We start from the raw sequence: 12643 nt of genomic DNA, 5'->3' as shown, positions 1-12643 counted from the left end.
CTACAGCATTCCTTGTAAGCAGTCTGTGTGATGTAAAGCATTGACTAATCACCTTCACCCTGAAAGCAGTAACCAGCCCATTTTACAGATGGAAAAATTGAGAAAGCAATTTACCCAAGGCCACACAGTTTGCCAACACCAGAACCAGCAGACAAGCTTGAATGTTTTCCTCTTAAACCCAGTTCTTATTCTTCCACCCTGTGCTTCGCTACTGCTACAGATGCTGAGCATCAGCCACTCCCTGCCAGAGGCAGGGCTTCTGAGGACTTGGGGAAATGTTGAGCCTAAATTCCATCATATTCAACTTCCTTAGCATCACACAGGTCAGTAATTTGCAATCTTTCTGGAAGAAGTCATCAAGGCCTTTTTGGAACAATCTCCTTTCTTCTCCTCCTCATCCTGATTTCAGTCTCTTTCCAGCCTCCTCAGCTCCCTTCTTCCAGCTTCTGTAGCTTACTCCTCACTTTTCAAATTCTGTAACTTCACCCAGCTGTAGCAGTGCTGTTATGAAGCCCTAGCTAATAAACCTATCAGAGCTTATTAGTTTGGTTTCCACTCTATCCCACCCTATACCTCACCCTTAATGTCAGCATATCTTATTACTGTATTTGCTTACTACTTGGGAACTGGCACACAGGAGGATGATAGCAATGGCACAAGGGAAACAAAAGTTTTTGTATAGTATTCTTCCTTTTCCTTATCTTTATCTAGAAAAGCCATCCTTTCTTTTCCTGACCCCCTTGCCCTCACTTTGTTCTCTAACACTTTCTGACTGTACAAGAAGAACCGAGAGACAGTTCAATATGCTGACTCCAGAATACTCCGATATAAAAAAAATGCTGAAGTTTGTTATCCTAGTATCTAGAAATGTAATACATGTGCAACCACATCCACGCCTATTGTGTCAGTCTGCTGCAAACGGAAAAAAATTTAAAACACTTTCTTCTTTTCTGTACAGGAATCACCTGCTCAACTGGATACTACCATAATCACCAGTTAATAAAGCAGCCAGGCCTTCCTAAAAGGCAAGCCCCCTTTCCATAGGCAGACATTCCCACAGACACTGGCTGGCACAAGCACTGACAAGCAAGCAGAAATCCCATCTTCCCTTTCACAGGGTCCTATTTAACAGGTTTAACAAATTAGTCTGAAGGTGACATCCCATTATAAGCTCACATATAAACACAAGAGATCTTTTTTTAAATTTAACTAGCATACAACAGGATTTCCTTCCTGTAATAAGGACAAGGGAGGGAAAGCAGAGATATCAAAACAAAACAAAGAATCTTCTCCTGCTATTTATCCAAAGCATAAACAACTGAGTCGCCTTCCACAGAATGTGTTGTAAACCTTGGTCTTAACCTCATTATGTTATCACCATGCTGTGATATTGACCAGACCTGTGCCATTTGCAACTGCCAGTAAAGTGACAGAAGCATTTTCCTGTCAGCTTCCTATCTTAGGCAGTCTATAGTTTTATTCCTAAATATACGTTATCTCTGCTCTAATGCATAATTACAGGGATAATAAGCAGAAAGCCTCCATATCAGTTACGGCCTCTCATGCAGGCTAACTTTAATTCCTCTCAGACTAGCTCCAATTTTCCTGACTGCATCAAGAGAATACATAACTGTTCTTTGCACCGGGTCATCCATAAGCTTTCTTTACTTGTACATTTAAGCAAAGTCTCAACCGAGTTCATTAATAAAAAAAAATTTGCTCCCAATGCAACTCCGCTCCATCTGTGTGAGTTCCATAGTTTTCCAGGGAACACACTGCAGAAGTAAAACAAAAACTGCTAAAGCCATTTTCAAGCATTTGTTATAACTACATTATCTTGTTCTGGCATTTTTCCTAAAGCCAGTGACAAAGACAATGCAGTGAGCATAAAAATATGAAATCTGGGGTTTAGTATAAATGCGCATTTGAAAAATGAAAGTGCTTCACGATCCAAGTTACCATTCCTACTCTTGATAAAAATGGCTTGAGGGTTTACAGGAATTATTATAGGAAGCCAGATTGCAGAGAACCAGTCAGAATATCCATGTGGTACTCGGCCTAAACTTGTAATATATAACAGCGAATCACAACTCACACAAAAGTGAAGGAATTATTTACTGGACTCTTCTCTATTTAGTTCCAATGTTCACATTAATTACTGTGGCATCATATCAAATAGGTCTTTCACCTAAAGACAAGGCTTATTAAATGGAGATAGGACTTCAGGTTACTGGTTTTGTACAAGCACATGAGACACGTGTTTCTTCAAGACTTCTGTGGAAGGCATACAGCAATAAGTATGCCCTGTTCGACCGATGTCTGATCACATCTGTGAAATTCACACAGAGCAATTATTTATCAAAACATTATTTAGCTATCATTTACGTACTTTTACAGAGAGAAGGATAGAAGCCACTCACACCATTCAGAATTCCTTTCTCTTCCGTCACCACCCTCTACTCCATTAGCTTGTTAAAAACAACTGATTGAAATTTTACCTCAGCCCCCAAAGAAAACATTGTTTGAAAAGTTATGATGAAACCTTAGAGAAGGAATACTAAAACCCTAAGGGAAAAGTGAGAGCTTATTGGAAAACTGTTGTTCTGTCACTTTGAGAACTTGTAAAACAGTTACTACCCATCATACATTTTCTGTAGATAGTTTCTTCATGTCTCAGGAAGTTAGAGATGGCTCAGCAAACCACAGATTGTGGTAGCTTTACCCCTAAAAAAAAAAAAAAGCAACTTCTTCTGGACAGCTAGGTAGATTCTGTATATATTCGGTCAGACCTACACTTCTGCAGAGTACACATATCTGTGCACGCTAGTAACCTATATGCACACATTTCAGACATACACTCCTTTTCTGTTTCAGATTATAGCCTTTGGAGCTCTAGACTTCATGGCTACAAAATAAATCTGATTGCAAAATACATGCTCACTGGTAGAAAAATAAATTTTAAAAAAATCAAGTGCATGAGCTTTTACAGGAGCATATTATTAACCCCCAGTTTTTTTATAGTCGCTTCCATGCACAGTTTGACTTTTTGAGAGTAAGGTCTCACTCTTCTGCAGTTCCTGCCATCTGGAATAACTTTCATTAAACTCAGTTTCATCTATCCTTTCATCCTGTTCCAAAACACAACTAACACATTTTTTCACCCTTACCTCACCCACTTGCCTCCACTTCCCCTCCCTATTGCTCAGTACTTTACTCACTAATCACAACATATAACTCTTTACAATTCTGTGAAAAGTTTTGGAATGCAACATATGACATATACTAAAAAAGTTTGTTTCTCAACAGTAGTATATACAGGCCAAGACATATGTGTATCACCCTGAGAAAACAAAACAAAAAAACCACCACCAAACCCAAAACACACAAACCCCAACAACCACAAACATCACAGGACAAAAAGCTACTGAGCATTCAGAGCTCCAGGGTTTGATCTATAGTCTAGAATAGCATCTTAATTCCGCTAGTGCAAGACCCTCCTGGTATACTAAGTATCCCGTTTTCCATTTTTAATTTTTTTCCATTAAGACCCAAATTGTAGTCAGACTCCACACTTTACTTTCTTCTCCCCTTATTTCTGTGAAACAGGTATTTAGATAAATTAGCAATGCCTCCTCAGTCTCAAGGCTATAACATTCCTAAACTTTCCTAAGATTATAATTCTTTCTTGGCTTTTTTTTTTTTTTTAAATCCTACTCACAAATAACATGAGTGTTTTGGTAGATTGACCAACAATGTAAAAGATGTCTTGGAAAACAGATACAGAACAGCAACTCAGCTCACAAGGTGTATATATTTTGTGACAGTAGAACAGTTTCAACATAGCTCATTCAATTGTGAATATACTCCCAACCTAGCACTAGCCAGCAGCCTAATCACTAAAATAAGGCAAATACCTATACCAAATTAAACTCAAGACAAATTAAGGGTCCTCTAACCTTCAACTCTGCTTCATTTTCCTCTTTCAACCTTAAAAGTCAGAACATGCAATAAACAACATACTGTCTTTTATAGCCAGAGAATCAATTGAATCTGCTTTTTAAAATAAAAGATATTAATTTTTGAAAGGTGACATCTTGACGTGTTTTAAACATACCACAATTCATCATTGTTAAACACTATTTCAAACTAACAAAGAGATAGCAGCAGAAGAGAAATAAGACCAGCTCACATGTTCTGTAAATATAGAGAATAGTTAAAAGTTAACAATCCCTTATCTCCTCTGGCTCCTATTTTTAAACTTCTTGAAGGAGTTACAGTGGAAAAGCAACAATTTTTCTTGTTTGTTTGTTTTTAATAAAAACCCACAAAAGTATTTTTCCAGCAAAGTCCTGAAGTTCAAAATTTGTTTTATATGACTTCAAGAGATATTTAATAAAATGACTGACTTCCAAGAACAGCATGAATCATTTTAATTACGTCTGTCAACCATCCCAATTATCCCTACTTTGGAAGTATGGCTTTTGTCTTCCTCTGTTGCTCTAAAATTTCTTACATCAGTAAATTTTATTCAGGAAATAGCATCCCAACTCTTAAACTCTGGGAGCAAGTTTTTATCCTTATCCAAGCAGACAAGTAGGAGATTCGTTCACATATTTGAAAGGAACAATTTCTGCTACTACAGTGAATTGCATTCCGGAGCTGTTGTGTTGTGCCCTTACTGAGCAGAACGCTTTGCTATGACTTCACGCTAAGCCAAAAGTAAAAACTTTCATCTTTTTATATGGACAGCTCTATCCCAAAGTACCAACATTAGCATCAGTGGTGACAATGGCAAAGCTATATTCCCCCAACAAGAGAGAAGGAAAATAAAACCAAAAAACCACTACCAACAACAAAAAACCACAAACATTGTTCAACCAAACACATGTGTCTGAAAAGTAATCATTAAGGTAGTTCCTAGAAATTAGTCATCAAGCTGTGCTCTCATGTATCACCTGACAGGAGGACAGTATCAATTTCACAATCGCGCTTTGTAAGACAAAAATTGCCACATAACCCATGATTAGAAGGTTTCTTCTGCAAATACCTGCAGTTTAAAACTTACCAAGCACTTTTGCAGCATGAAGAAATTTGTTAGCCAAAATATCACATATAACACCCGTGCAATTTTTGGAACATACTTTTCTAAAGCCAGTAAAACTGAAACAGGTGTTAACATGAATAAAGGACACATAGCACTCAAAAACAATTTTTACTTTATTATGTTCTCATCTTTGGTGGATATGTATATGTTCCCCAGCTTCAACAGTCTCTCTGGTTACTTTTAAAAAGGACTTTCAAAATAGTAAGACTATATATCATCAAGGACTTACCAGATTGGAATTGGTGGCATTGGAATCATCTTCTGGAAAGGGGATATAGATAGCTAAGGCCACACAATTGGCAAAAATAGTCAGTAAAATAATTATTTCAAATGGTCTGAGGAAGGGAGTTAAGGAAATTGTTCCAAAATGTACACACACAAATAAATAAATAATTTATAAGAATTCTGTTTAAAGAAAACATTCCAACCCCCTTATATTCTGAAAAGAAACATACGACTTTTTAAGTGCTTTTAGGAGTTCCCAGCCAAGAATCTTCCTAATATGTCAAAAGCAGTGTAGGCCAGTCGCGTGCCAGAGTAAACACAGATTTCTTAAAAGTTTTTTCTTCTTTTATTTAGTTAGATTGCATTTTCTCTATTTCTCTTCAAGTGTGGCTGAACTATTTTTAATTGCAGAAGCCTGTTCTAGAAGGACTGTCATCTTTATTCTTATAATTAGTTTCTCTTGGTCTTTTCCTTCTGCATTTACAAAACCTGACATAATTTTAACAAAAGTTTTTGGGGTTGGTTTTTTTTGTTCTCGTTATATTTCTTTCCTCCCCTTTCTCAATCTCTCTCTTGTATCTCAAAGTTAAATGCAAGGGTCGAAGAAATACATGTATACATTCAGTCAGAAGATGCTTAAATGATGGTAAAGATTGTTAAGGAAAAAAAAAAAGGCTTTGTCCAAAATGTGCTTATACTGCACAAGGCTGTGTATATTCGTTTTGCTTAAAAATTATTTGAAGGAGTATTACTTTTCTTCTGTTCGCATTCCATTTGGCATCCTAGGGAAAATAAATGTGCCTACACAGTATATGAAAGACATCAGGAAGCTAAGAGTTCCTTATGACAAAGAAATTAGCACCAATTTAGGGGCATTTCAGCTTGGCATCAACTTTGTTATGGGAAAAAAAAAACCCAAACTTTTGGGATGTTCAACAAACAAATCCTGCACAACCTTGATGCCTCGCTGGCTATCCATAGGAATCAAAGGGCATTTTTCAACTGACCAAGCTGCTGGCACTGTACTTCATCTACTCTGGTGGACTCCTTAACCTTAATTGCTCTGAAATGTCGACAAACTCCGAGTAGAGACAAGATTTACTTGCCTGTAAGAATATCCTGGAGGCTACCACTGAGACAACTTACCAGTACTCTGGAAAGGAATGAAGAGAAGGATAGGACAGGGAGAATGTCAAATATAACCTGTGCCAGAGAGTGCATTTGAGCATGAATTTATCTACCATGAGACTGGTTTTGCAGCGTTGCCAGATGTCAACACAGCATGTATGTTTTTGGTCAGCAGGTTTTAGCAGGAAAGAACTGGAGACTGGGATGTGCAGCAGGCTGAACTGCAAGATACACACAAATCCCAGGCACCTGACCACTGTGTATGCTCAGATATATTCTACATTTCACATATGAAAGAGTCAAAGGGTTCCAAACTTGCCAGACTATCAAACTCAAACCTATGAATAATAGGAGATATATGATAACATGGAGAAAGAAGAGCAGATCACGGTAGGTAGATTACAAGTGAAATCAGCAGAACTTCTCAGATACCTCAGGCTGTATACGTAGTTTTTACTGCATAAAGGCCTGAATTTCCATAGGCTTTCATTTTCTTAATCACTTTTTCATTAGACTTTGTTTTTGACAGGATTATTTTCTATTAACTTATCACTGTTTATGTGTATTTTATTTTACTTCTATTCTTACTTTACACTATAAAAATAAAATGGTATAAAATCTACAAATAGACTGCACACATAGCAGAAAATTAAATACACAGCTAAATCTTTGCAAAATAAGGTAATTACTTAATTTCACTTTTTCTTATATGTAATTACACCTTCAGGCTCTCAACACTATAATGTTTGAGTAAGAAACACCACAGAATTACCATTTGATATTTGTTTAATATCTATTATGCTTAGATTTTAGCAGTTCAGCAAATTAAGCTAAGCTTTTCTCAGTAGTTTTTAGCAATTAAGAAAAGTCAGAGTACAGAATAAAATTAAATCTTATCAAAATCCTTTGATATTGTAACTTGACATTGAAGTGTTTCACATTTATAAGTACTAGATGTCTAAAGAGAAGTTGTGATGGAAAAAAAATGCTTCCATCAACTCACCTAAAACCAAACAAAACCAAAACCCACAAGCATCAGCATCTTTGGATTGCTTTAATTGCATTGTTTGATCCTCTCTTGATCTCAGCAGTGCTGTATCCTGTTTTACAACACATCAATCCCATCACTCATTGTTGATCTTATTAATTTATCAAATGCCACCCTGTGCTCTTTCTCTAAAGACATGTGGTTACTAGGGTGCTTGCAAGTAAACCTATATTCAGCTTCAACCTGTTAGTCATCATCCATCATCTTATGCTTAAAGTATCAGAGCTATGCCAGAAGGGATAAAAAGTAGCAAACTTAATCAGAAGGACTAAAAATCAGCATCTGAAGAAGAAAAGAATAAGGAGGCAGGTAGTTTAAGGACATCTAGGAATTGACAGGATCATTTTTACAAGTTCTTCATCTGAAAAATATGTCCATGTCAGCAAGACCTAATATACTCATATTCTGTTTTCATCTTTCTAACATCCCACCAGACCCCCAATGGAATGATATTATCACGTTGTCTTAAATGCCATCATTCATTTTTTATCATATTAACTACTGCCAAGTTCTGTACTGCCTTCTCTTGACATGCTTATCTATCCTTAACAATGTGCTTTTTCTTTTGTATGTACTGAAGAACCCCATTAGCTTGTGTTTTACTGACAATTACTGTTCAGGGTTAGTTTTGGTTTCTCTTTGGGGAGGCGAGGGAGGTGTATTTTATTTCAACAAATTCTTCAATTCTAGCTTGTGCTGATCAGACTTGGGTGACTAAAAAGGCTTTGCTGACTTTCCAGGGAAGCAGCACTGACCCTTACATTCTGCAGCTCTGTGTCACTGGTTACCATCTATCATCTGTGTGACACAGTCTGTCTCTTGTTCAGACTACTAGATCTGGCCCTGTACTGCATTTGTACATGTTCCAGGATTAACTACCTCTCATTTTCCCTGCTTCTAGATAACCAGTATCTCTTACCATACACTAATGAGCCTTATTAGTTTAAGTGGAATTTCAATATGATTAACAGGCCTTACCCCTGTTTCAGGGTCTTATTGCATACATTCGGGGTTTTTTTCTCCTCCTTTTTGTCCCATTCTTCTCTCCATACTGTAGAAAGTGTGATACCAAGTGTTTAACAGAAAAGCATGTGATTCAAAGTACCAGAGCTGCTCAACTGGTGGCACCTCTAAGTGCCTGCAAAAAAAGAAGGGAAAACCAGCAGCTGCTATATAATCCCATAAAGTCAGTTCAATTCTGGCCTCAAACATCTTGCATATGTACCATCGATTTCAGCCTGGGCCACATGTTTTTGAAAGAGCAGAATTCAACCCCTAACCTTTATCATTTAAGCATGGAGTGGGTTCTTCCACAAGGGTATAGTTAAGGCTTCAAGTCCTGAATGTTTTTTTCCCAGCATAAGTGATCTCAGTTAAGACATCAAAACCTATTCATGTACTTTACGTTCCCAGTGGTGCCTTTCAACTTAATGTATTGATTTCTTCACACTTATGAATAGTGCCTGATGCATGCAAACAATTTGCTGTTTTCCAAATGAGAACATCAAAAAGGATATTTCCATTCGACGATGCTGATGCATGCCCTCCGAATGGGATTTTTCAGTGTTAAACACAGCAGTGCCCGGGGAGGACGTGTAGCTGTGGTGGTACCCTGTTTTTTCTGTTTCCCATACTGCTGCCGTTTTCTCTGTGTGGAGCTAGCTGTGGATATTGTTGCATTGCCAGCACTACCCATCAGTTTGGCTTGTCTGGCAGCATCAATCGCAGCTTGCCAGGACAGAGCTGCTCCTGGAGTAGGGATATGCTCTGGGGCAAGCCCTGCAGCTGCATTGGCATTCATGTTGGCATGAGCTGGACGGGGACTCCCATAGTTGGAACCTGTGAAAGGAAAAAAAACACCCAGATATTTGTGAAGACACTTTATGAACAGCAGAAAAGAGAAATAGTGTTTTTTAAAATCTTAAGTATCAGTAAAATCAAGAGCTCAAGTTAAGTGTAGGGTATCCACTTACTACCACCTTGTTCCTCCAGTTCAAAGTCTTTATTTTAAAATAATACTACTATGCAATCTTTTCTCTTGGAACAGTCTCCCAACAAGACCCAATAGACACTGAGCTGTTGTTAGAAGTAAGTCAAAGCAATACAATCTCCAGGGATTCACAGGAAGGAACCTGTCCTCCTTTTCCTTTTTTACCCACACATTTTACAAGTTGGATTGTTTGAAAGCTAAAAGGTGAGGATAGTTCTCATCACTTTATCACAGAGATGTGGCACTATGCTATTTAGTACATGGCAAAGCACTCAAATGAGATTCTCAAGTCTTGCCATAAAAATCCTTATGTTTTCTAGACTACCTCAAGGTAAAGTGAAACTTTAACAATGAGCTTAATTCTCTTTGCAAACAGTACATCTGTTTAAGCCTAAGAACAACCTGATTAGAAGGTACACTGAAGCAGAAAATGGAACACAAATGCAGGGTTCATGACTTTTGTGCTCTATAGAATGCTGCACAAATAGTTTAAGCCAACCAACATACATTTAGAAACTGGAACTGATTCCTTACCCTGATAAGCTGATTTTAAGATAGATGAACTATTGAAATCAATGGAGTAACACTTACTTTAAATGCATGTATTAACAAGAATGATAATCTCAACTTTTGTACCTCTTTTAGCCAAAACTGAGGGAGTATATGCTTTTGCCCAATCATAATAATAGAATATGTACATCAGGTGACATGTGGCTGATATTTAGGTCTTAACACTACAAAAGAAAATGAAAGTCACCCTTCCAAGCTAGTGCAATTGTTCCATCGCTTCAATAAAGACACCTATATCACATGGGCCTCTTCAATGAGACTTTTTCAGTGACACAAATTAAAACTTCAATCACTTCAAAAGGAGTGAATCTTCAAACTTCAAAACAGATTCCCTTACTCTGGAGTACGCTTCAATTGAGATGTGTGAGAACTTGTAAAAGATTAACTGAACTTTGCCACAGACGCTTCACTGATGAAAACATAAGCCATGTTAGAAAAGTGCCACATAAAATCTACACAAAGTCACAACAGCAAACTTTAATCAGGAAGAATGTCTTATTTAGATATGTCCTATATAAGATTTAAGAGACTACTTATCTTTGTTGTGGACTTGCGAGTTTGCCTGTGGCCTATACGTTCAGATACAGATAAAAGGAAATCCACATGGTCTACAGAGCTTATTCCTTCACAGGCTATGAAATCAGAGTTCAGTTTTAAAACACTGCAACTCAAGAGACTGTGTTTTCTGATCAGCAGCGACTATGCTTCAAAAAAAGTGTACATGCAAGGGGCAGAGAGTAGAAACCCAGTAAAAGAATTAGATCACCTTTTATTTTAAAGCAAGCACGAAGTCTACTATTGACCACGTTCCACTTTAGAAATATACAGAGCATAAGACACAGAATACACATACAGAAATACAATGTTATTAAGTAAGTCAGATGGGGTCCTATAGGCTACTGGACAAAGCAAACAGAAGACTATGTGACACTCTGTCTTCCTTAAAATACCAGATGAAAGACATGCAAAACCAGAAAACTGGCAAACTGTTCTTGAACAGAAATAATTACCCAAGATGCATATTTCATAGCTGGATGTGCAGTGCCAAGATACCACAGCAATGACTGCACTACAAATGAATTAAAGCAGGTAGAATAAATACAATTACACTGACACAGAGAGTGAACAGGATATGCCTCTACCTAGAAAGCATTCGAGATTTTAAAATTCTTCTCACTGAAATGCAAGAAAGAACATGATAGAGTCAGATGTTATTTTATGTCAGGCCTTGCCATAAGATTTCCAGGCTGTTATAGTTTCATTGTATAGCAAGAAAATCTAGAGCTTGTCTCTGCTCACTGAAAAACCTCCTAGTTACAAACCAGCCAAAGGAAGCTGGTGAGTAATATGACTCTCATACGTGAAAGGGAAAGCTGAAAGAAACAAGAAATGGGAAACAGTTAAGTCATATCCCTTAGATTTTGAAACTGAAGAAAAAGAGCTTTCAGAATCACACAGGCTAAGCAGATTTCCTCGATGAAACAGGCAATCAACTGGCAGACAAACTTAGTTTTCTAAAACTAAGCAAATTGTACACAGCACTACTCATGGGATACATATTTATTTTCAGCATAGATCCAGATGCAGTTTTTCTCTTTAGCATCTATTTGACCTCCCTAGCCTAAAGCATGCTGGAAAGAAAAATAAACAGAAAATTACTCTAATTATTCTCTAACTTCAGCTCTTCTTTAATACTGACCCATTAGTGTGGATAAGAAAGATGTTTGTGTTTTCCAGTAAAAGCAAACTTGCTGATCCATTGCCACCGCATTCTTATGCTGACTAGACCATGCGGTCCTGAAAATAAACAGCTGCTGCATCTTAATGAAGACTTTTCTGCAATTTGGGAATGTGTCAAGCTTCTTCAATATTATTGCTTATAAGTTAGGTTTCACATGAGGATTCAAGTCAATGCATTTTGACTTTGATGTGCCAGTGAAGTTAAGGATAGAACTTCTGGTGGTAACATTGTTTTTACTTTGACCATGATCACCAGTCCCATAATAAAGTGTTTTGCCTCAAATTAATTTTGAAAGATGAGTCAGTAATGAGAGATTTATATTAACAAATATTACAGATATTGAATTCTGATAAGGATCTGTCTCTTTTATGAAGCTCAAAGGCTGCAGACTTTATCTGAACTAAATAACTAATGGCAGTGACAAATTACTTGATCTATGGTTTAGAGAAATAAGCATAAAGAGTGAAGCTCACACAACTTCACAGAAAGTACATTCAAGAGCTGAGCAAAATATTTTTAAAGACAGCACAGCCAAAATTTCAGGGAGAATTAAATTCTACCCTACAATCTAAATGCTTAGTGTTAATTCCTACGAAGTAAGCAGAACACAATTCATACTGAACTTGTGCGGCCCCATGTTAAATTTCACCTATGGCACTCATTTCTCCCCTAACACAAAACTTTGCTGTAACCCGAGAGCTGCAGTTACTGGACTTGCTATTTTCATTTTGCGATGTAGCAGTTAAAATAATTCACTTGATTTCCCTCTACAAATAGTTTCACGATACATAAATCACTTTAATCATATTTGTTTATACTGTTATTAAGCTAGAAGTT

The 12643-nt window shown here is 37.2% G+C and overlaps 1 protein-coding gene across 4 annotated transcripts in view; it reads right to left on the bottom strand.

The window, feature by feature from the left end:
- Positions 1-12643, bottom strand: part of CACNA1C (calcium voltage-gated channel subunit alpha1 C) — a 491623-nt gene that overhangs the window by 408549 nt on the left and 70431 nt on the right. For all 4 annotated transcript variants that reach the window (XM_074902152.1, XM_074902151.1, XM_074902149.1 and 1 more), the window contains exons 2-3: positions 9021-9344; positions 5334-5437 (exon numbers count right to left, since the gene is read on the bottom strand). In XM_074902152.1, the coding sequence (XP_074758253.1) occupies positions 5334-5437; positions 9021-9344 (428 nt within the window). The remainder of the gene's footprint in view (positions 1-5333; positions 5438-9020; positions 9345-12643) is intronic.

This window comes from Athene noctua, chromosome 3, assembly GCF_965140245.1.
Source record: "Athene noctua chromosome 3, bAthNoc1.hap1.1, whole genome shotgun sequence".
NCBI lineage: Eukaryota > Metazoa > Chordata > Aves > Strigiformes > Strigidae > Athene > Athene noctua.
Note: the sequence above shows the minus strand (reverse complement) of the source record. Positions and strands in the feature narration are given on the sequence as shown.